The sequence below is a fragment of the Dunckerocampus dactyliophorus genome, chromosome 6 (assembly GCF_027744805.1).
Source record: "Dunckerocampus dactyliophorus isolate RoL2022-P2 chromosome 6, RoL_Ddac_1.1, whole genome shotgun sequence".
In the NCBI taxonomy this organism is placed as follows: Eukaryota; Metazoa; Chordata; class Actinopteri; order Syngnathiformes; family Syngnathidae; genus Dunckerocampus; species Dunckerocampus dactyliophorus.
Window position 1 is genome coordinate 23,668,968 of NC_072824.1, and position 25,761 is coordinate 23,694,728.

Sequence of the window (25,761 nt, forward strand, 5' to 3'; positions counted from 1 at the left end):
TGTCCAAGTGTGTGTACCAATGGCATGTGGGCGGCGTGTGCATGCTTGTGTGCTTATATTCAGGAGCTTCCAAGAGAGGCCAGTTTATAGTGCTGATAAAACTGCTCTGATAAAGATGGTATTAGTACTTTGGCCACTGGTTCAGCAAACGCTCATCATACATGCATACACATACAGGAAAGTCCAGATGAACTCGAGCCTACTCCAGGTGAGAGGTGGGGTACGCCATGGGCTGGTCACCAGTCAATTACAGGACACATATAGTCAAACAACCTTTCATTCACACCTATGGAGAATTTTGAGTCTCCAGTTAGCCTAACATGCATGTTTTTGCGATGTGGGAGGAAGCCTGGAGAAAGCCATGCATCCGGAGAACATGCAAACTCCACACAGAGATGTTCCAATGGAGATTCAAACCCGTATCTCCTGACTGTGAGGCAGAGGGGCAAACCTCTCCATCCCCGTGCTGAAATATGTAGCAACATGTGTAACATTTATTGCATACGTGCTCATGGTGCGTATTTTGTGCGTTGTGCCACCCCAGGAGGATGGTGTTTATTTACTTGTAATCCTGTAAATTTCACTGATATGTTGAACAAATACATTGGGGGCGCCTTCCAGTGGACGTTTTGGGCTCTGCAGGCATAATAAACCAGTCAAAAGTAACTAGCTTTTTTTCTCTGTGACTGTTTATTAGCATAAAAACTGATGCGCTATCATCATCCACGTGTGTGCACTTAATATTTCAAATCCATACTTAGAAACAAGAGAGGACACAATTAAATATCTTTTCATTCATAGTGGTGTCTTAGTATGCTCGGACAGGGAACAGACCAAAGGGTGTAATCATTTTTACTCAAAAGAAATCTCAGAAAAGAAAAAAGGAGTACAGATCTAAATATGGAAAGAATGCCTTCACGGAAGACTATATGTCATGCAGATGGTAAATAAAGGCTTTAATGTATTGTTCAAGGGACAATACACATCATTTCAGTCCTATAGTGTGGCAGCACTGAGAAATAGTGGAAACGGAAGCATTAAAATGTGTAAGATGACAGTCTTCAACAACCACCACTGAGTGAATGGTGCACCTTCTAGTAATCCTTTGGTTTTTAAGGACATTACACTGGTGCCCATGTATAGTTCAAAACTATGCAAACACAGCACAATAGATTTGTCCACCCTTCTTCATTTTCTTGGTCATTTTAATGCCTGGTACAACTAAAGGTACATTTGTTATAATTTGTTATAATATAATGACAACAAAAATAGCTCATAAGGTTGAATTTAAGGGTTAATATCTAGCCAATGCCATAGTTGTCTTGATAAAGCTATGGCATTGTACTGCCAAAAAAATAAACTCTTATGAGCAATTTTTGTTGTCATTATTAAACAAGGGTGGTCTAATAATTTTTTCCATGACTTTTGTTCATTCAGTTGTAAAGTTGACAACATTTTAGCTTATCTTTTCTATCAATATAATTTAACATGATTAAATGTTATTCTAAGACTATTTGAAGTGTTATAATTGGAAACATTTATTTAATCCAAAATAAATAGGTTCTAAGATGCATTTTTAGGTGTTTTTTCACCCAAGTGGTCAAAGTACACCTTTTGGTTTTACTCCCCATGTTCAGTTTCTAGAATATGCAGAAAAGCCCTAAGGCTACTGCCATCTGCCTCTGTGGTTTCTCATTCTGCACTGTTCCCATCCATCTCACTGCTTCCTCCAACGATTTTTGGGTTTCTCCTCACATCCAGAGCCCTCGCAGGTGGCGGATAGTGGGGTCTGAGGTGTCGGGGCAGGTTTGGCTGGAGCAGGCGTGTCTTTGCTAACACTCATGAGTAGATTTGGGAGCTCCTGTGAGATGGCCTTCTCTAAGCGATCCAGCATGCAGCCTCTGGTCCAGCTGCAGTGGTAGGAGAGCTGCTGGAAGCTGGACATGGGATTTACGCCGAAGAAATCCTGATAAGCCTCCTTACTAGGCAGGTCAAACTTGCTAACATTAGTCTTGGCCAGAATGGACTTGAAGATGTAATACTTGTCTGGGTCAGTGACAATGTCGTGGAACACCTCATAGGGGTCATTAAACCATCCCAGCTTGTCGTAGTAGGTCTGGAGGTAACGGTCCACAAGGAGGGCGTGGATGCGCACACGGATGCCATGCTGACGGATGAAAGCAATTTTATTTTCTATCTGGTTCTCAATCACCTGCAGGAACAAGATCAAGAAATTAGGATGAGAGAAAAGATAAACGGTAACGATAATGGTTTCATTTTATTTGAACATACATGCAAGTTACAGTGGAATACAGCGCATAATTTAATTCAAAGTTCCACATGTCCCAAAGGAGTAGGAAGAAGCAAAGCTTATTTAATCTTACCCCCCATCCGTTGCACATCTTGTGCAGAACATTTGATTCACGTCCTGTATTCCATATGCAATTTTTTTAATACATAGAATAATAATAAGGTAATGTAACAATATGATGATGTAATTATTAAGATTTTTTTCACAATAAATATAATAATCAGTATGATAATAAATAAATAATTATAAACAGAGACAAGCATAGCAAAACAAGTTCAAGACTCTTCTACGTTGTATTTCGCAAACATCAACTGCTTGTATTGTTTTTTAAATGTGCTCATCATGGTGCATTGTTTGAGTCCCTTACTCAATCCGTTCCATAATTTGATTCCACATACTGAAATGCTGTGTGCTTTTAGCGTTGTTCTTGCACATAAGTGTTTCAGGTTTATGTTTTACCTAATATCGTATTTCACCTCCTTGTAGAAAAGTATTGTATGACATTTTTGGGTAGCAGGTTATTGTTAGCTTTATGCATTATCTTAGTGCTTTGACAATTTACTAAATCAGCAAATTTTAATATTTGTGATTTAAAAAATAAGGGATTTGTATGTTCTCTATACGCGGCATTATGAATTATCCTCACTGATCTTTTTTGCAGTACATTTAGCGAGTGAAGATTGCTTTTATAATTATTACCCCTTATCTCCACACAATAAGTTAGATATGGTAATACCAGAGAGTAGTAAAGAGTGTGGAGTGATTTTTGATCAAGAACAAATTTTGCTTTATTCAATATTGAAGTATTTCTCACCATTTTATGTTGTATATTTTTTTATGAGATTTCCAGCTCATTTTTTCATCTATTATGATTCCCAGAAATTTATTTTCATCCACCTTTTCATGTCCACTCCATCTATTTGTATTTGGTCGTACGTGTCCTTTCTGCTATTACCAAATAGCATAAACCAATAAAAAAAGAGACAAAATGAACTGTTAGGAAAAGTATGTTTCTTTGTGTGTTAGCGTGCCACTTTCTGGTTCATGGAGGATGAAGTGTGACGATGGGACAGTTTCATTTTCGTTCAGTGGTGGAGTGCAGTATTTTTTGTTGTTTGTTTGAATAACACAACCTTAGGAATACAGACAAAACTCTACCCTCACATTTACATATGACGCTATCAACTCTAATAAAAAGAAAAGTAGACAATGAAAATGGGACTTTTAACAGCGACTGGACTATAAAATATGCATTTACCAAAAACAGTGGGAAAGCCAATGTACTTACTTTGTTATCAACTAAACGCTCTTTTGAAGGAATATAACCTTGCAAAGGGACGTCACAACTTTTTATATATTTACATAAAATATCTCCATAGAAATCATTTTTAAATTATATTTTATTATTGTTTTTGTTTTTTTTAAAGATACCATTTGGCCTTTATGGTGTCTGCTGAGAAAAAAAATCGTATTTGGACCCGTGCAAGAGTCTGGGCATCTTGCTTGCTTTGCTTGCTGCAGGTAAAGGTAATGAGAGTCTGTTAACACGGACAAAGCCAAAAAAATACAATATATTACGTATATATAGTATATACATACAGACCCTTTCCAAAAAATTAGAATGTCATGGAAAAGTTGTTTAATTTCCATAATTCCATTCAAAAAGTTAAACTTTCATAGATTATAGATTCAGGGCCCACAATTTAAACGATTTCAAGTGTTTATTTGTTTATTTTTACATAATTTGGGCTTCCAGCTCATAAAACCCACGAAAACAGGAATTCAAAAAATTAGAATACTGTGAAGAAATCACCATGTACTTCTCAGTTTTTGCAGGAAAAAAAAGAAAGAAATTAGGATCGCATCAAATCAATCAAAATATGGTACTTTCAAAACGATATGTCAATCTTCAATACTTGGTTGGGAATCCCTTTGCCTTAATCACTGCCTCGATGCGACGTGGCATTGAAGCAATCAGCCTGTGGCATTGCCTGGGAGTTATGGAAGCCCAGATTTCCTTGATGCTTGCTGTCAGCTCTTCTTTGTTGTTGGGTCTGGTGCCCCTCATTTTCCTCTTGAGAATACCCCATAGATTCTCAATGAGGTTTAGGTCCGGTGAGTTGGCTGGCCAGTCAAGCACTGTGATGGCATGGGCATCAAACCAGGTTTTGGTGCTTCTGGCGGTATGGGCAGGGGCCAGGTCCTGCTGGAAGATGAAATCTGCATCTCCATACAGATCCTCAGCAGAAGGAATCATGAAGTCCTCTAAAACATTCTGGTAGACTGTTGCGGTGACCTTGGATTTAAGAAAGCAGATGTACCAACACCTGCACCGGACATTGCACCGCAAATCATGACGGACTGTGGATATTTCACACTGGACCTCAGGCAGCTTGGGTTCTGTTCCTCACCCGTCTTCCTCCAAACCCTTGGACCTTGATTCCCAAATGAAAGGCACACTTTACTTTCATCGGAAAAGAGGACCTTGGACCACTGGCCAACAGTCCAGTCCTTCTTCTCCTTGGCCCAGTGGAGACGCTTCCTACGTTGGCTCAGGTTCAGAAGTGGCTTGACCCGACAGTTGTAGCCCATCTCCCGGATGCGTCTGAATGTGGTGGTTTTTGAAGCTGTGACTCCCGCCTCATTCCACTCTTTCTGGATCTCTGCCAGATTCTTGAATCTTCCCTGTTTGAGAATCCGCTGAAGCCCACGGTCATCTCTTTTGCTGGTGCATCTTCTCCTGCCACATTTTGCCCTTCCTCTAGACTTTCCATTGACATGCTTGGACACAGCACTCTGTGAACAACCAGCCTCCTTAGCGATGAACTTTTGTGGCTTACCCATCCTATGGAGGGTATCAATGATGGTCTTCTGGCCAGTTGTCATGTCTGCAGTCTTCCCCATATTGAACCCAACTGAGACAATTGAACCAAACTGAAGCAATTTAATGACACCTGGGGAAGCTTGAGCAGGTGAGTTGAGTTTAGTAGATGATTAGTGTGTGACACTCAGTTTAAAACATTCATGCCCTGCAAAATTTGGGCTGATTTCTTCACAGTATTCTAATTTTTTGAATTCCTATTTTCGTGGGTTTAATGAGCTGGAAGCCCAAATTATGTAAAAATAAACAAATAAATACTTGAAATCATTTAAATTGTGGGCCCTGAATCTATAATCTATGAAAGTTTAACTTTTTGAATGGAATTATGGAAATTAAACAACTTTTCCATGACATTCTAATTTTTTGGAAAGGGTCTGTATATACACACACACACACACACACACACACACACACACACACGTACATACTGTGCATTGACAGACTCCAAGACATCATGTGGCTGAAAAGTTATACCTGGTTGAGGTCCTCCAGCAGAGAGATCTCCTCCTTCATAAAGAGGTCCTGGCTAGTATCTACAGCATAGTCCTGGGGCCAGAAGGAGCTCACATACACTCGAGGAGGTTCTGTGGCATTGATGAGGGGCGCCATGCTCCAGAATAGGGCTCCGTAGACCCTCATCAGGTCCTGGGTGGAGAGACTGTCAGCCTTGTTGAGAATGAGGCGGATTTGGGACTCGCGTCCCTTCATTTGCCTGAAGAGCATTTCAAGCTCCCCTCCAACATCAAGTTTGGTGGGGTCAAACACCAGGAAGATGAGATCAGCCCGATCAATGAACCACTGGCACACTTCACTGTAAGGATACCCTGATGGGGGTGAAAATACATGACTTAAGTTCCACAGAACATCAGTGGGGAGTAATTTTTTCACCAAAAGTCAAATATAATTAATCACAAGGTCACCTCTCTCCTGCTGTTTGCGGTTCTCAATGATGCCGGGGGTATCAACAATAGTGACCCTCTCAAGCAGCTTATGGGGCATCTCAAAGCCCACCAGTCGCTCCAGGAAGCCTTGACCGAACTTTTCCAAGGGGGAGAAGGATCGTGAGGTGTCAGCCGCCATAACAATGCCCTCTATGTTACGAAACTTCTCTCCGTGCATTATGACCGTGTACTCAGACGTAGTGGGTTCAGCACCTGGCAGAGTGGTGAAAATATATCTTTCAGCTTTGGTATGTTGGCGTATAATCATACTTATCATTTAACAAAAGTGTACTTTCTTTCATGTAAAGTACTGTATGTTAATCGTAATGCTGCCGCTTCGTAGGGGCTATGGGGCTATGGGGCTATGGGGCTAATACTAAATCTAACTGGTTCCTGAAGCAGATTCACCAACCTGTATAGAGCTCTTGTGACGTGCCATGAAGACCCAGCAGGTAGTTGATCATGGAGGACTTTCCCACACTCCAGGGTCCAAGGAACAAAACCATAGGCTTTGAGGTTATTTCTCCATCTGCGATGTGCAAGGGAGAACAGAAGCAGACGTTTATCTCTTGTGATTTTACAGCTTTTTTCAAAAGCAGAATGGTTAACATTTTTATCTTTCTCCAATGGACTTCCCTAACTTTTCTTTCTTGCGGAACATAATTACTCCTTACAAGCAGGAAAATTGAACAAATAAATGCATAAAAGAATGAATACAAATACAAAAATATGAAGAAGGAAGGAATAAATAAATACTGCATTGTACTGTGCAAACATCTTAGGCCACCCCTAATTTTGTTGTTTCACAGCAATCAATTGTAAACATTAGGATAGACCCAATCTATTAAGATTAGGCAAGAAATACAAAACCAATTTTCACCAAACTTTGTACAGGGGTGGCACATGGACCAAGAAAAAATCCATTATGTTTTGGTGGGGATCTGGATAAAAATGGTTTCATTATTAGAGTTTGAGTCACTGTGGCATAATAGGAAGTAGCCTGCTACCTAACAGATAAAGAAACACAAATACAATCCAACACTGATTTAAGAGAAAAAAAAAGTTTAACAATTCAATCTTGGAAGAGGTCTGCACTCTATTAAATTACATTTTTAGTTATATGTGGTCAAGTATTGCTAAAACAGCATATCTAAAAGTGGTCTTTGCACAGTATTGTACTGAAGATAAATAAAAAGTGTTACTTAAAGTCATCCTCGAGTGCACGCTTCATTAAGAGCAGGTGAAATGTGTGAACTGTAATGCAAGTCATCGAACGCAGGCTTCACTTATTTTGTATTCATATATTTAAAGACAAACACACTGTTGCAGAACTGTGGATTAGATCTTCTTAGAACTTCTTATCATTCAAAATCAAGGACCAGATATATAAAACCCTAATCTAAGGCTAACCCTAACCCTAACCCAGTCTTAGTTCAGATGTGATCCACAGCAATCACAAGATGACAGTAAGCGTGGCTAACCTGTGACTTCATGCTGTCGGAGCTCATTGTACTTGTAGGCTTGCTCTACTGGTTGGATGGCAGTGTGGTAGATGTTCAGCAGCTTCTTCACTGCGGCTACAAAGAAGGATAGATGATTGGGAGATCATGGGTTTTACCACGCATGCTACAGCATTTGGTGTGTTTACATTACAGTGGAAGTCACATCTTGATTCCATTCCTTACCTGTCAACTGTGCTGAGGGTTCAGCAGCAGCCAATCGCAGTGTGTCCTCCATGTGGGAGAGGTCCCTCAGTCTTGGACTCTCACTTATTTTTCCTGATCGGAAAACCAAATTGTCAGTCAAAGTTATTGATGCTACTAAACCATCGATCCAAATACTGATAATATCCATACCAAGATCAATATTTATAAGCTCTCTTCGATGTTTATTTAAAAAAATATGTTTTTTGTTGTTGTTCGTGGTGTTACGTTGTTTACATTTATTTTGCTCAATTTATTTTGCTAAAATAATTCTATGTAAATACAGTACAGGCCAGTACGGCCGATACAGATACAGTACTTATAACAATACTTTTTACCTGACATTTTTCAAGATTTAGTTCATTTCTGCCTTTAATTTGTTGATTATGATTATAATAGGAATAAAATACAGAACAAAAATTCGATATATTTTTTATCAGCAAACTTACTTGTGAATTATATAACGATATAGAAGTATAATAATATAAGACAATGTAACAATATCAATGGAATAATACAATTGTTCACTTTTATTACTTGGTACCTGATCGTTACCAAAAATTTGCAGGAATGCCCACCCTTACCACCTGCATGGTAAAGGTAATGGTAATTGTAAGGGTTTAGTTTATTTCTAAAATGCTGAACAAAATTAAACTAGAAAAGCACCCGGAGAGCGCAGACCCCCCCCACGTACTCCACATATTGTGATTTACACCATAAATATTAGTCCTACATTTATTTTATCTGCATATTTGGATTAATTTACCATGAAAACATACCATTAACAACTGGATTCATAATGATATCAATATTACTTCAGTAGTTATTCACAAAAATCGCATTTTCTGTAATGGCGGTTTTCTTCCTGATCTAGCTCCATAGCTTTTGAAGATACAACAAATCTGCACACTCCAGATTCCACAGTGTCTTGGCTATATATAATGGTGTTTGCTGCATGTTTATAGCTTCACTTGTTGTCTTCCTATGATGAAAATTCCAGAGGTCCCCTATTTATATAACACAAACAAACAGATAAACACCGGCAAAAACACAACATCCTTGGCGGAGGTAATTAAGGAACATGACATGTTTACGGAGCAGGGATTAAACCATAAATAAAATAATCAGGAAATGAATGTGATGCTCATGTAAAAAGTTTCCTGAGACACAAGTGATTGGAGCATTTGTGTCAGGACAGGCTTTACCGTTATATCACGCTGTTGCACATCTATCGTCTATTCACTTCCTCTGCTATTTTGGTCTTTTTATTTCTGTACCAGAGGTTGCCACTAATTCCTTTTAGCCACACACAGTGTCATATTCAGAGGGATCGAAATGCCCGGGAGAGACAAAGTAGACTTTTAATGCCATGACACTTCACTGGTACATGTTGATTGCAACCTGAACCGCAATAGCAAACAGGCAATGTGGTTTGTGCATGGATACTTCAATATTATTTATATATAAATTATTTAAATATATTCAATATAAATAAATAATACATAAAATAAGTGGAATGCTATTGTAGTTAATTTTATGTGTGTAACGAATGGGTAATGAATGAATAGAAGTACCAGATTTCCTCAAACAGTGGCCAATCAACTGCGTCTGAATTGTCACTTCCTTTCTGCAATGTTGATTTCATGTCAATTTGTCTGTTTATTCGAGTTTCATATCAATAATGCAGGGCAGAGGCGGAACTAATTGTTTCCTACTTAAATGTCCACATTTGCTGAGCAAAATGGCAAAAATAGGATGTACAGTACTGTACATCTATTCAGGTTTGCACTTGCTGCATAGCTGTAAGGCCATTCTGATGTGTATTCTGTTTTTTGTATGTTTTTTTTTTGTCATTACCGTTCTTGCTTGTCATCACAGTTCTTACAGATTGTTTTTTCTTAAGCAGGGTTCCCCAAACTTTTTTGAGTTAGAAATGTGTTTCTTCCCCCGAATTTACCAAAATATCATCACATATTGCCATAACATGGACATTCACAGAAATTGTGTGCTTGCTTAAATATCAATAAATCACATGTACTATTTTAGCCAGACAAGCATCTCTCAGATAAAATTTGACCTGCGAACCCATCTGAGAACATAAATCTATCCTGAATCTGAAGTCGTTTTTGAAATCCTGGTCTAAAGAGTAAAACTCAGATGTGGAAACACTAACCAAGTCAGTGTGTATTCAATGTGTCCAATTAAACTGTATCAGGGAAATGTTGCTATGGAAAAAAGAATTACTGCTATCTAGTTATTTTTTCTGATTAAAAAAAAACCCAAATAAATAATTTAATTAAATTTATATTTACGGTAGATGCAGGTGCATCTTAATGAATTAGAAAATCTGTCACATTCTCTTTGTGTTATGTTCTGGTTTGTGTAGGCCTGTGTTCCTTGTGGCCTTGTTTGTGTACAGTACTTGATTAGATCCTTGACCCCTGTGTTTCCTACAATCATCTCTCTCCTCCCTCTTGTTTTTAGCCCAGGTGTGTCTTGTTGTGTAATTAGTCTGTATTTCGTTCCCAGCTTTCTGTCTTGTCTTTGTGGGATGTCATATGTCGTTTGTGGCGAGTCTGCTCCATGATAGATCCTATTTTCTTGCCACTTGCATGTCCCTATGTTTGTTTTGGACTTCACAAACTGGAAATTTGCATTTTTGGATCCAGAGTTGCCCATCGTTTTCATTAAACCCTTTCTGAACAACACTCCACAGTTGACGTCATTGCTTCCCACGCTTTGCCTCCACATCTCAACCAAGTAACGGACCCAACAGTATATGGCACCGGTGTGCTCACTGTCGTCCTAAACACCGACAGCTTTCTCGCCGACAGCCTGTTTGCCTTCTGCCCCCCACTAATCAGCCAGTAAGGTCCCAACAAATTTTGCATAAATTCCAAAAACTCTGTCTTCTAGTCTGCAATTGCCAATTGCCTGCGGCCTCAAGATTTCCAGGAGTTCCCAAATGTCTCAGAAAAACTAATTATTGATTTTTTTCTTAAGTTTTAAAGAACAAACTACAGTACATACTACAGACTTATTTTCTTTGGATCTTTGGCCCTCCTCCAGGTCTCCCTCCACTCACACTGTCTCGTTTTGGAACGTTTGGACTTTTTATTTAGTCTTGGGTTTTGGGACGTCTGGAATCTGTCCCTTGGGGGGAGGATACTGTCACATTCTGTTCTAGTTTGTGCTGTCTGTGTTACTTGTGGCCTTGTTTGTGTTGTGATTGGATCCTGTGTCCTGACCCCTGTGTTTCGTCCAATCATCTCTCTCCTCCCACTTGTGTCTAGCCCAGGTGTGTTTTGTTGTGTAATTAGTCTAGTGTATTTCCCAGGTGTTCTATCTTGTCTGTCGGATCATCATATTGTTAGTGGTGAGTCTGAGACAAGACAGTTCGTTTCTTGTCCCTTTCATGTCCCTATGTTATGTTTGGACTTCACAAACTGGAATTTTGCTTTTTTGCATCCTGAGTTGTCCTTTTCATGCAACCCTTTCAGCAACACTCCACATTTGCCGTCATTGCTTCCCTGCACTTGGGTCCACCACGCCTTGCCTCCACATCCCAACTGTGACAATATTTTTGAAAAGTGAATTTAAGTAGGTCAATTCAAAAAGTGAAACTCTTACTGTATATTCTATAGATGATAGTTTCCAGCTAATAAAACCCGCAAATTCATTGTCTCATGCCATTTGGAAAATTGTCCAGAGTTTAGTTTTTTCGTTTAGGCTGAAATGAACTCCTGAAATCAAGTAAATTTTGCACAATATTCTAATTTATTGAGTCGCATCTGTGTACAGTCATCCCTCGCCACTTCGCAGTTCAAATTTTGCAGCTACCCTCTATCACGGCTTTTCAAAAATATATTAATAAATCATGCTGTTTTGTGGTTGAATACGGACTGTTCGTCAAAATATGCATACCGTATTTTTAAAAATATTAAATTTTTTTTGCCTATATTAAGCATTTTCAAGCATAAAAATGGCCAAATTAACTATTTCAGAAGACACGTTCAAAGACGCTGTGAATGATATGTAGTATTCTACACTGATCTAGATGTCAGTAATGTTACTGTAATCAGGGTTCCCACAGATTTGACATTTCAAAATTCTAAACTTTTTCCTAACTCAGTAAATAGATGTGTATAACTGGAGCTGCAACACTGAATCAGTGATTAACCGATTAATCGATTATCCAATTACTCTTCTGGTATTGGATTAATCGTTTTTTGATTTCAAAATGTAAATATACTCTTATTTCAGCCCCTCAAATGTGAGTATTTTTTAATTTCCTTGTCATACATGAAAGCAGATCTTTTTTTTTAATCCAAAACAAGATATTCACACACATCTTTGACTTTGGAAAACAGGGTTATTCAGAACATTTTTGCCTGTTTTTTGATATGTTGCAGACCAAACCACTAACTGTGTTTGGTTCATGTTGATTTGGTCCGTCTACAGCCTAACCAATTACTGGATTCATTGAAACAACAAGCTTCAGATTAATTGACTAAGAAAATAATTAGTTGCAGCCCTGGTATTATGTACTGTAAATAAATTATGGAATTAATCGTTTGCTTTCATTATTCTGAATATGCATGCCATTATGTTACCATATAATTTACAGGAGATTGTAGCTAGGTAATATAGCTCATACAAAAGGTTACAGTAGGATAATAGCAGAGAGCTGGCCACTCAACTTGTTAATCTTCACAAATGTTTTCCAGGATCTAACACAAACATCTTAGCTGCCCTAGCAAGCGCCTTAGAAAAACGAATTTTTTCTGGAAGTGATTTTTGGTTTTGTATTTTTGTGTGTGGCTTTGCCCCATTTCTGTTTGGACTCTTGCATTGCGTATACTCTTTGTTTGTACAGTTTACCTCCTTTGAGGACACCTTTTGTGAAAAAGAAACATTTTTGTTACTCGGACTGTGTCTCTGCATCTTGGGTTCCAGAACCGGCTCATGCCGTCCCTGACATTATCACTGCCACGTCTGGAACCAATTAACTGCGATAAACAAGGGATTACTGCATACAGGAATGTATTCATTGAAATTGTATGACAAACTATCTGAGTACAGGTTACTTTCTTCTACTTAGACATGCCTGGACTGGATTGAGGTTAACAGGAGTACCCGCTGGACAAACATTTGCATTGCATTGTAACATGCATTATTATCTTTTGGTACCTTTGTCCTTAGACTCCGTAGGTTTCTTGACCTCCACAGGAGGGTCCTCCACCTTAGGAGCCTTCTCTACTGTTTCCTCTCCTAAATCTTCCACTGTTGCTTCCTCAACCGACTGTGGTATGACTTCTTCAACGATCTCTACTTCAGGAATGACCTGTGTCTCTGCTTCAGCCTCTACAATAGCCTCTACTTCTATGTGATTTGTAACTTCCTGTCTTTCTTCTTCAGGATCTGGTACCACTTCTGGTTCAGCTTGATATGCAGCTTCACGTTGTGGATCTAGACTATCATCTGCTACAGGTCCTAATGTCACTTCTGGCTCTGCATCATATTCTGCTTCAGCGTCATATACTATCTCAGGTTCAGATATCACTTCGGGTTCAGCGTCATATTCTGCATCAGGTTGTGGTTTAAGACGATCATCTTCAGGTTCTGATGTCACTTCTGGTTCTGGATCATGTTCTGGTTCAGCATCCTCATCTGCTTCAGGTTTTGATGTGATATCTGGTTCTGGTTCTGGTTCAGTATTATCTGCTTCAGGTTCTGACATGATCTCTGGTTCTGTATCATAATCTTCAGTTTCTGGTGCTGCATCATACTTTGATTCAGATTCTGACATCATTTCTGGATCTGTGTCATATTCAACTTCATGTTCTGGTATCACTTCTGTTTCAGAGTTGGTCTCTTCTGCCTTTGTAGCTTCAGCAGCCACATCAGGAACCTCCTCTGGTGTGACTTCCTCCTCCATGACATTCTTCAGCGTAATTTCTCCCTTTTCTTTCTCTATATATAGTTCCAGTTCCTCTGTTGGTTCTTCCTCTTCGGGATCAGTACCATCTACTCCAACATAAGAAAACTCTTCCTCTGCTTTACTTTTCTCCCCCTCATCCACAAACTCTTCTGCAGTTGATGCAACAAATTCATTCTCCACCATCTCCTCGTGAGACTCATAAGATGACTCCCCCTCTTGGTTCTCCCCTTCTGCTATAATGTCCTGGAGAGACGTTTCTTCCTGTTCTTCTACAGTACTTGTTACCTCAACGGTGGAAGCCTCGATTTGGGCTGTTTGAGCTTGTTCTTCTTCATGCTCTTCCTCAGACGCTGCAGGTGGGGAGCTGCAGGGCTGACACATGGGCCTCTCTGGGGCCGGGGTGTCGTTGGAGGTGCTCTGGCTGGGCTGCTCCTCTGTTGTGCCACATCCACAGGTGAAGAGGTTCCTCTCAGGCTCCTGAACCCGCAGAGGCACCAGTGGCTCCTCATCATGGACGGAGGACCCTGGAACCAAAACGATAATGCTTATTCCATATGTTGAGGTGTCACTTTTTTATGGTTTTTACTCAGATTTAATTCAGTATTAAGATTGATGATAGGTGATTAATAATAATACAGTGTTGGTTTACATCCTGATAAACTTAAGGGTGGAGTTGTTTTCTCTTACAGTAAGCACAATCTTATTCACTTTACTTTAGCTGAATGCAAGAATTCTTATGGAAACTTTGTCGACATCACCAGTCGAAAGAGACAGACAGCTGTCAAAATGTCATAAATGGATGTAGTCTGTTTCTGTCTTTACAAAGGTAATGCTCACTTTTGATTGTCTGTCATAGAGGTATTGATTTAGCAATGTTTATTATAGCGCTTGTAGTTTGCATACCACAGCTGTTTTCTAATATTCTGTCCCCTTCAAGTATCTAAACAAAGTAACCAAAAACTAGTGGACTCAGTACCGTAAATAACTATAGTTACAGTGATTACCAAACAATCCTATCTGGACAGGGGAATAGGGTCATGACCTCTTTTTAATTTTAACTGCCTGCCTGTGTGAACACCTTCTGGTGGGGCAGCTAAAAGTATGTCCACAGTTCACATTACAAGGTGGGGACAGGGTGAAAAATGATGGCTGTAAGTAGCTGGCACAGGTTTTAACACTTACTGTGTGTCAGGATTTGAATTCCAAGTAGAGTTCTACTACAGTGTACTGGGAAAAGCAGCTCCCTACGTTTAAATGTAAAACATTTCTATGCACACATACCACAAAATTTTTTTTCGCATGCCAGTATGTGGAATTGTTAAAACAATGCATTACTGTGAGTGATTTCAAGAAACAGTACATACATAGGGTGTAAGGAAGAAAAAGAACGGTGAACCCCTGTCTGATATCACCATCGTAATTCTTTCTCATTTTATTACTTAAGCCGTTGTTATTATTCGATTAAGGCACTATTCATCACGGGCTGTCTTCAACTAAGGATTTTTATAGTCGAATCTGATTTGTTCGATTTTGTCTGTATAGTCGACTAATGTTTCATTTTTTTAAGAGCAGGGTTAATGGCGATCCCTCATTTGAGACTCAACCATCACAAAGAAACCGTCTAACACACAAATAACCATGTTAGGTGTGAAACAACAGTGTCTTAATTTATTTAGTGACACAGAATGCAAGAAAACAAAACTGGAACATGGTCACTCTTGGCACAGTCGGAAAAAGTTGGAAAAGTGCACATATAAAAACAATATGGCTTAAAAAACAACTTGCCAAAACTCTAAAAAATGAAGTTGACGTAACAGCGTTACAGATATTCAGTGATGATCCGGTGATTTGGTGGGTGTCACGTGATATGTAAGAAGCTGCTGACACAAGCTGCACTTCACTTTGTGTAGTCATCTTGAACTATTTCAGGATACTTCCACACTTTGGATGATTTTTTTTAGTAGCCATTATGAGACAATAAGTCTTCCGACGGTCCATGGTCTTCCCAGCACCCAACCTAGCGCTCACCTGTGCTCCGTTTGGATTGCGCCACTGAAGCGGGTGATTTTATGAATGTGTGGTAAGTATAGGTCTTCTGTTAAACACCAACAACATTTTCAATTCTTTAGTAGCACAACAACATCAAGCACTTTTTCTATCAAAATAAACTAGAACAAAAACAAATGTATGCTCAGCAGCAGCTGCGGCCACCCCTCCCCCCATGTAGTCTGAATGGTAGGTACAATCTTCGCATTTCACATTTCATTTTTATATGATTCGACACAATCCACTATTCTAAGACACTCCTATCTTTCACTATTAATTTATAAATGGCAAATGCATATGTGCAACACAGGCAGTGAACAGGTAGGACTAAATGAGCTCTGCTTGTTTTTACTGTTTTTCAGACAAAGTGAATTGTGTAATTGTAAACATGCAATGTACTTCCATGCTACTACCGTCACCATTACTTTTCCCACTTGGATTACGCCAAAGTGAGCAATGCCACAGCTATATAATCTAATTCAAACCCATTCATCCATCCATTTTCTATGCCGGTTATCCTCACTAGGGTCTCGGGTATGCTGGAGCCTATCCCAGCTGACTTCGGGCGAGAGGCAGGGTACACGGAGGGGTACAACCTGGACTGGTCAGGGCACATATAGACAAACACACTCACATTCATACCTATGGACAATCTAGAGTCGTCAATTAACCTAACATGCATGTTTTTGGAATGTGGGAGGAAACCGGAGTACCCGGAAAACCCACGCACGCACGGGGAGAACATGCAAACTCCACACAGACTCCAGACAGAAACTCCACCACGCGGCCCTCTAATTCAAATCACGAAAGAAGAAACTACTGTCCAAACTAGTATGCAAGTTTAAAGGAAAACTGCACTTTTTTAAAAATTTTTCCCATCATCCACAGAAACATGAACATACATGTATTTTTCTTTTCTGTGCGTTGTAAAGTTGAAAAAAATAGATAAAAAGAGGCAGCTCATTAATGCACGTAATGGGACACACCTATTCTGCCTACAGAAAAGTACAGAAAAGTACTTGTCTCAAAATGTCTCATGTCTCAAATAAGGATTGTGGATGATGGGCAAAATTCCAAAAGTGCAGTTTTCCTTTACGGCAATCATGTTGGGTTTGACCACTTATAATGCAAGAGATTTAGACTTGGCTCCTATCTATTTGTCCTAAATGACGCAAACAGTGTCTGCTCTCTTGCAATGAGCCTGAGTCCTCTATTTTAAGCAAGTGAATCATACATTAAGGTATTTATTGCAGATGATGTGCTTTGTAGTATCACTCACTGAGCTGATTGTCAGCATTAGTAACCAGGGAACATGAAGTTCATACTCCCAAACATACTCATTGTGTATTTCCACTGTGTAACCTCCATGGAGCCGTCATCGCAATCCAGATGAATGCAGGTGTGCCTCTGTTAGATTTAAGTGTTCCACTCTGTGTCCGTAACAGTGGGACAAAGTGCACTGTGATGCTGTGTGGTACCGTGTGCAGTGCGGTGGGGAAAGAGAGACAGGTGCCTCGTTTGGATGTCACCTTTCTGAAGCAGAAATAGGCCTCCAGTGAGTCAGAGGGCTAACAGAAGGAGGGATATTTCTATTCCTTTTTTCCCGGAGTGTGATGCTCTCCTCTTCCCTGTGATTTTCATGAGGCTGTCATGCTAATACTGCATTACCCTGCTGCATGCATTCCTTGCAACACTTGTCTGGAGCTATGTAGCTTTATCACGTAGCCAAATTGTTAAAATAAGAGCTCTGTGTTTTTTTGCAAACTTTGCAATTGTGGCTGCTGTCATTGGTCAATGGTTGATAAAACTGCAATTTACCAACAATCCCACGAGATGGCACAAATACACTCTATAACTCACTCTGCTACACTAGCAGTGCATTTCTGTACAGTGTTCCATTGTTTATCGTGGGGGATAGGTTCCCAAAATAGCCCGCAATAAGTCAAATCCGAGAAGTAGCCAACTTAATTTTTTTACAATTATTACATATGATTTAAGGCTGTAAAACCTCTCATTATACACTTTATACACTTTTCTCAGACAGGCAATAATATTTTCTCACATTTCTCTCTTGTTTAAACACACTAAGTTCAAACCTTTGCTTGAATTTTAATGCTCAGCCTACGAAACACAAGAAATGATTAAGTGGCCCACACGTATTTCACTCCTCTGACAGCGCCTCTTCGTCCTGATGCTGCTTCGCTGAAGCGTTGTTGTATCCTTCTTAAAAAATATTGTTGCTGTATCCTCGTCCTCCTCCTCCTTAACAGAGGATTCATTTACAGTCTTCCGTAATGGCGCCCTACAGCCGCGGAACGTCTACCTTCCTTCAGCATGTCTATAAGTCCAACTTTTTGTGTGATGGTTACCATCTTCCTCTGCCTTATGGGGGCAGAATGTTTCGTCGACATTGTGGGTTTCGTCGGGGAGAAAACGTGCGAACATACAGAGTTCAGAGTCTCTGAAAGCAGTTTGCTAGCGACGGCAGTTCGGCACAAAGGAGATTGATTGACAATGGTCTACAGCCAATCAGGACGCAGAAGATAATGGGCTTGTTCTCTCTTAGCCAATCAGGATGCAGAACACAATGAGTGGTCATGTGCTGTAAAAAAAAAAAAAAACACTAAAATTGCACAAAAAAAATCTTGCAAAAAAGCAAAAGGTGAACCGTGATGGAGCAAGGGAACACTGTACTTAAATGCATTAGGGAAAATACAATAGATGACCAGTTGAATACATGATGGTAGCCTACAATTATGTATATTTGCAACATCTAAGCTTTACGACTGGATCAACTCAGATTACATTAGACAGCTGGAGAGAGGAATGATCTAATACTCTGGCTGGTGAGTATAAGTGAACCTATATGTCAGTAGTCGTTTTTCTACCTAACATTCTACAAGCTTGAAGATAACAATGCAATGTATAATAAGACATAAGTACATTATTCGTTGATGTTCCTTTTAGAGACTCTGCTGCCTGGATTTGCAGCTTCGCAGCCAGATTTATATTGTGTTTGCACATAAGTTCAAGTTAAAGCATCTGACTGTGCATATTCATGTAATAAAGACATGCATGCATTCTGGGAAGAGTATCTGGTGACGATTTAGCCTGACAAATGCCTGACATGTGACTACAGCTGCTTGCCCGTGCAGTCCAAAATGAATCTGTTCAAGGACACACAAGGGTATCCTGCTGTCAAAAAGCTGACGGTGCTGCTCAATGAACAAATTACGCATACATCTCCATTGCTTAATTATGCATCAGCTACAAGTGCTCATTTAAATGAATTCATTCATGTCATGAGAACTGCTTGTGAAAAGACCGAATACAGTAGATGCCATTGGACTGATAGGGAAAACATCATGTTCATCATTTTACTTATTGCTCTAAGTGAGACTGACTGAGTCAGTCTGTCAGCACTTTTTCTTTAGGGCAGCAGGCAGGACACTTTCCATCAGCTGGTGTCCCCACTCAGACTCTGACATTTCCATTTCAAATCTCAAAGCTACCCATTGGCCCCCAGCACACAAGATCAGTCCATTTGTTCATTGACTGAATCAAAGTCAATGGACCAAGAAACAACTTAAAGACCGATGCTACTGTACTGCACATATCCTGTAGGCCAAGAAACCAGATCCACATGAATCTCCAAACTGTAATACACTAAAAGCCCAAAAACACTTAAAGTCACAAGTGTACAAGACAGCGCCTAAAGGTGTGTTTTTTTCTTCTGTAGTAGATCAGCCCGGGCCATTTTCGCCACACACCTGCCATGAAACAGTTGTGCAATGGGAATTAACATGCACCTACGCAACGCACACCTCAAACACTGAACCCCCCCATCCATACCTGCAGCAAGCAGAGCCAGCAGAACCAGAACGCCGCACACGCACACAAAAGACTTCATTTTGGCTGCCAGGGGCCTTCCCCTCCTCTTCCCAGGATATATATACTCCTCTGGCTGAAGGTCAGGGGGCATGTGTCCATGGAGGTGGGGCACAGCAACTGTTCTTATAGCCTGATAGGCTGTTTGAGCAGCTCTTCCAGTGGATTCCAACACTAATAAGCTATTAGTCTTTTGTCAAAATTTCGTCACTGGGCTAGTAATATTCTAGTATATTATTCTATTGCACGATTCTTCTATATAAGGATTATCGTGAAACAAGGGCAACTCTTGAATAAACTGGTGACACTGTTAACTTTGGCATTTTGAACTCCCTCCATTGTCCAAGTACATTTACTCATTGGCAAATAACCACTCTAAAACTACACATAAATATTGAGGACTGCCGCTTTTCAAAAGCTCAACTTGGCAACTATGGCCTATTCTTGGCCTTCTGATAACTGTTCCAATGAAAGCGCCTGTAGTAACTGCACTGTTCTGTGGTGCAAAAAAGAAGCTATTTCAGCCCATGAATTTGTGGAAGATTGTGTTGAGAAAGATCAACGAGAATGGTGAGCGCTTTGCGGACCTGTGCACTATGAAAGATCCGAAAGAACACATCACAGAGAACGAGATCAGCCACATCTGCATCAGCCGGACTTTCAGGAAAGCAATGCAATGTGAGAGTCATGAGGTGTGTCGACGTATTTCAACAGTGGGACTTCGACTGCAAAGATATACCAGCGTGAACAACACAAGGTACAATATCGGACTAGTCCAATGAGGTTGATTTGGTCTATCATTCATACATTCTAAACAGTCCTTTTTTACAGACCAGACTTGGCTACTTTTTCATACCTGACGGTTTGACTGCTCACTTGCAGTCTTCTTCAGAGTGGTCACACGATGTTCCTGTTCAGCTAATTTATACAGATGTTGTCGCGGCTTCCTGCCGGTGAAGTCAGGGCGACAGCGCCATCTGCTGTCCGACGTCTTTAAGACCACATCCCAAGTGTGAGAGACACTGAGGCAGAGTTGAAACCGCAGGGAACCAACCGCACAGAAGTGGCCAGAACAGCCCAGAACCAAGTGCGATGGTGAGGGGTCGATTGCCTCTGCTCCATCTGGAGCAATGGGCATTCGCAGTACAATCACCCCTCGTCCGTATTAAAATGAATGTATTTGTAGTTAGAGCATAGAGAACCTGTTTAGGACTTCCGACATACAGGTTTTAACGTTATTAGAGCCCTGTAGACATGAAATAACACGCCTATAGTCACTTTTACACGCCTATCATTCTTTGTTTACATCACATTGCGCAGGCTACGGGATCTCTGTAGGGACATAACAGACAGATGCCACTACAGTAGCATAGCAAGCTAAGTAGTGAGCCTCTCCAATTGACTTATTCTAATCTAAAGTGTTTAAAACGGAGTGGGGAAGAAAGACAAAGAAGACAAAAACATACCACTTCTGAGAGGAATGAGAAGAGAACCTTTTTTTAACTCTGTCTCAGCCATGGCATGTCTGCTTGGCTCTTCAGTCTCATCATGTAGTGTGAAAGCTAATGTAATCTAACGTCATGTCTCATAACATAATTTATACCTTCTGACCGGAATACCACATCTTTCAATATTTTTTGACAAATAATTGATCATAGTGAACCCATGAAAAAGTGATAATTTATCAATTATTTTTGAAAAAATGCAATGCAATATAGCGAGGTACGACGGTAGTAGTATACTGGCCACTGGCGAACCCTAAATTAATCTGCCATGCACAATGTGCCCATACCCTTTTGAGATCATCCCGTCATCACCTTGGCTCCATTTATGGTGTACATTTGTACAACATCCAAGCGCTGGTCTCTTGGCCAGATGAGATCCTCCGGCATGGTCCACTCGATTCTGTTTCTGCATTCCCATATGAGAGCTACACATACAAATTTTTAAAACTTGTAAGAAAACCAGACTTTCCGGAAGCCAAAATAATTTACCGATTGTCCAACTTTGTTGGACTTTGTTGTCAGCAACCTTCCAGATGTTCAAATTCAGTATGGTAAATGTCAGGTGAGTCGACAGCAAAAGTTTCTACTGTTTTTGTAATTGGATAAGCCATTTGCCAGATTGATAATATGCAGTAGTATGCATACGTCATCTACATGGAGTTTGGAAAATCATTGTTTTTCCACATATCCCTCTGGAAAGACGATTTTATATTTAAGAAATGTTCGCAGTGATTCAGTCTTCTGAGAAGATCAAACAGTCTTGGTGTCAGTCCGGAGATTTTACAGACTGTGTATTCTGCAGCTTTTGAGAGTGTCTTAACATTTCATATCTGTGCTTGGTTTGGTCACTTGAGTTGTAAGAAAGGTCAAGCTTAACAGACTTGTGAAAATGGCTGGTAAAACTGTGAGAAAACCCCACAAGCCTCTGGCCAACATTTACACTGACAGGATGAGGAGAAAAGCTCGTAGGATCCTGTCAGATGGATCTCATCCTCTGTCCTGTTAGTTTGAGCTTATGAAGTCTGGGAGGCGCTACAGAACTCCTCTGGCCGAAAGGTCCTTTTAAAAAAATATTTGATACCAAATGCCATTGCCCTCTGACAAAGTCAGCAATCCACATGTCCTGAACTGCTCTACCTCTATGTTTTACTGACACTGTACAATGGGTAAATAATGGTATTTCAACACTTGTCAAAACTATCCTCGTCTGTATCTATTTAAGAAAAAAATCATACAGAGAACGAGCAAATATTTTATGAGTGACATGCGGTCAGTGAAGGCAGGTGAGGCAGACCCTCACTTGTCATGATGGAAACCCTTCCCCCAAAAAAACAATAATAACATAAAATAAATATTAATATTTGTTCATTGAACTGTATCATATTATATGCTATATAAAGTGGCAGAAACATGTCTTTCTAAGTCTGACGTCATTATTCTTGTTAATCGGACAATGTAATACATACAAATGTCATGAAGAGTGCATTTGGAATACAGGAAGTGAACAAATGTATTGCAATTGATGTAAAACGGATGCGGGGTAGGATTAAATAAGATTTCCTTCATCCTACTCCTTTCAGACATGTGGAACTGTGAATTGTAATGTGTGATCCATTCCAGTGTAACTTGTATGCATGTTGAAATAAATTAAACCATAACCATACAGGAGGCAATTGCAATACCGATGCATCCTGTAGGAGGAGGGAGCTGGGAGGTGCTCGTCATTTCCCTGCAGAGAGGAAAAGCCAGCGTTTTTGTTTTTTTTTTTACTTTTTTTTTTGTAAATAGATTTACAAGATATTTTATGCTTTCCTGAATGAATGCATGAATTTGATTGCCAAGATGGAAGATTATATACCCAGCAGTCGACCAGACAACAAAGTATCAGAGCTTTTGCTGTACTTCATTTACAGATAAAAGGTAAGTACACACATGTTTTTCCGTTAATAAAAAAAACAATGGGACTATGCAATTTGAAAAAAAAAATAGTATTACAATTTTAAAAACTCCTAAGGCGTCAGTGCCTCACCAGCCATGAACCTCCCGCACGTCACTGCTTTTTATACACATAGTAGTATGACTAGTACAGTATACAGTATCGGACGGGTCATTTCAGTTAAATAGGACCGTTCAAAACATGTGTTTCTAGTCGGAAAATAAAACAGGAACGCTCCATCGACGCGGATATCCGGTGGCGAAAGACGGAAGTGGCGTTTGGAAGCCCTTGATTGGCTACAGACTGTTGCTATGACGTCTGCCTCAGACGCTGTAGCGTCAAACAACTCGAGAGCTATTCCCGCAAACAAAATGAGTTTGCACTCCATCATGTAGTTGCTGAGTTCCGTAATCTAAAATGTTTTTCATGTTTATACTACAAATAATTCGAGAAGGGTAGAGTATTGTGGCTTGGTATACATCTAACGGCTCATGAACTGAACTGTTTGGACATATCGACTGACTGGATTAGGGGGTCAAAACAGATCAAGATGAAGGTTGGTAACAAGCAGATAAATGTAATGTAATTTTTATCTTGTCATATCCTTCAGTTAGAATAGGTTTGCATCACTTACTAATGGTATCGACATTAGCGAACGCAACTTTTGCAAAAACACTGAGCAAAAGCTCAAACCTGATGATGTCGAGAATGCATCTCTTCTTCAACAGGTAGATACATCACTATTTCTTACTGCAGCTCAGTCATTTCTAGTTTTAAAGTTACAACGGCTTTTGGTCTAACACTGGTTGCCAGCGTGAGTTACACAGTACACTAGTATACAGTATACAGTATAATTTTGGCATTTTAATTTTTTCTGCCTTAACTAAGAAGTCTACTTGTTGCACATGCAGTAAAAACAAAAGTATTATTATTAGCCTGTGTTGCACGAGGTCCTGGAATATGTCAACTTTGTTCTTACAGACATATCAAAATTGTGACTGATTTATGTCTAAAGATAAGATAGGATATGCCTTTATTAGTCCCACAAGGGGAAATTCCAGGTTTACAGCAGCAAAAGCAGAGTACAAAAGCACACAAGAGCATATAGAAAGTGCAAAATCAAGGTAATACAAAGAAGTTATATACACTATTTACAGCTATGTACATGTTGATCAGCCACAGGCTTATTGCACGGTTATTTCACTCGTGTATTTCATGGTTATTGTACAGGGTTATTGGAGCAGTTTATATTGTGCAGTCTGACAGCTGCAGGAAAAAAAAGTAATTAATTTGTCCACAGAGCGTCTTCACCCTTGTGGACAATGCCTGGACAGGCTCTCAGTTAATGTACAAGTGGCAGAAATCCCTGGGGAATTATATAGCTGTTGCAGGGTGAGTAAAAACGTGTAAAAAATTGTCTGTTTATACATATTTGATGTGACTAAGCTTATGTGCAATGTGCTGTTCACCTCCAACCCCAACAGACAAGACAGCTCAGTAAAAATATTTGATCGCCATGGGCACAAGTGGACTGAAATCAGCCTTCCTGGGTATGTGTGAAGAAAACAAAATGCAATTCAGACTGGAGATGATGCTTTTGATAATAACCGTGTTACTTTGCGTTCTCCTGCTCCCCTAGACGTTGTGTGGGGATGGACTGGGATAAGGATGGGGACATTTTGGCAGTGATAGCAGCCAAATCCAGCTCAATCTACCTTTGGGATGCCAGCGTGAATAAAACATCTAAGATCGACAGTGGCATGAGGTATCCTGTGTGCATACACCACTGTGAAAAGGTTTGAGGCCACTACTAGATTTTGATGCAATGCGTAACCTGGCTAACTATCTGTTCTGCTATTCACAGTTTTATGATGCTGGCTGACTTTTCACTGTGTAGTTGGGGACGAATAAACAGAAATAAAATTTAATTACAGCATTTGCCATGATGCTCCAACAGTAAGACGGACCAGGTTTAGAAACCTGAATGATTAGAAAACCCCTTTCCCACCCCACAGAGATCATATGTCCCTCATTGTATGGTCAAAAACGGGCCCCATCCTGGCAGCTGGGACAGTTAAAGGAAATTTGTTAATCTACAATCAGCAGACCTCACACAAGATCCCAATACTAGGTAACACTGACACGTGTATGATTTAGTAGAGTTCCTGCCAATTATTTAGCGACTGTGTATTCCTCTGTTGCATGTTAGGCAAGCACACCAAGAAGATCACCTGTGGCTGTTGGAACGCTCAGAATCTGCTGATTCTTGGATGTGAAGACAACAATCTGAGCATCAGCAATCAAGAGGGGGACACTATCAGAGAGGTACTCACATGTTGACAAACAGCCAATGAGGTTGCTGTCACCATGCAACAAACCAGTTTAAACGATGTAATAGTAGCTGCTGACTGTATGAATACAACGGACCAAACTCACTTGTCCTTTCTGCGTGCAAGGTAAAACTGCGTGGGGCACCTGCTGATATTTACATCTCAATGAGGAAGACAAGCGAAAGGATATCCCAAGGAGAGAACACTGTGAGTTTCACAAAAGTGGCACTCATTCATACTACATGCACAGTAAAAACTGCTCTCATGTTGACGTACATA

General features: G+C 40.0%; 2 protein-coding genes across 6 annotated transcripts in view; one reads left to right on the forward strand and one right to left on the reverse strand.

The window, feature by feature from the left end:
- Positions 1-684: 684 nt before the first annotated feature.
- On the reverse strand, positions 685-20,925 carry LOC129182668 (sarcalumenin-like). Of its 2 annotated transcripts, none has more exons than XM_054779071.1 (8): positions 20,568-20,925; positions 13,027-14,301; positions 7,819-7,911; positions 7,615-7,710; positions 6,546-6,662; positions 6,113-6,346; positions 5,667-6,016; positions 685-2,212 (listed from the first exon to the last, which is right to left on the reverse strand). In XM_054779071.1, the coding sequence occupies exons 2-8, from the start codon at positions 14,156-14,158 to the stop codon at positions 1,718-1,720; spliced, it is 2,517 nt and encodes an 838-aa protein (XP_054635046.1). In that variant the 5' UTR covers positions 14,159-14,301; positions 20,568-20,925; the 3' UTR covers positions 685-1,717. The 2 variants fall into 2 exon arrangements, with proteins under 2 accessions (XP_054635046.1, XP_054635044.1); XM_054779069.1 differs by lacking the exon at positions 20,568-20,925 and adding an exon at positions 19,676-19,881.
- A 2,531-nt stretch (positions 20,926-23,456) lies between these two features.
- Positions 23,457-25,761, forward strand: part of wdr19 (WD repeat domain 19) — a 30,238-nt gene continuing 27,933 nt past the window's right edge. For 3 of the 4 annotated variants that reach the window (XR_008570659.1, XR_008570660.1, XM_054778757.1), the window contains exons 1-7: positions 23,457-23,708; positions 24,453-24,544; positions 24,637-24,702; positions 24,792-24,917; positions 25,168-25,283; positions 25,362-25,477; positions 25,609-25,689. Coding sequence is in view for 2 of the 4 variants with exons in the window: in XM_054778757.1 (XP_054634732.1) it covers positions 23,703-23,708; positions 24,453-24,544; positions 24,637-24,702; positions 24,792-24,917; positions 25,168-25,283; positions 25,362-25,477; positions 25,609-25,689 (603 nt within the window). In the remaining 2 variants the exon portion in view is untranslated. Of the gene's footprint in view, positions 23,709-24,452; positions 24,545-24,636; positions 24,703-24,791; positions 24,949-25,167; positions 25,284-25,361; positions 25,478-25,608; positions 25,690-25,761 lie in introns of those variants that run through there. The other variant, XM_054778758.1, reaches the window with a different exon arrangement.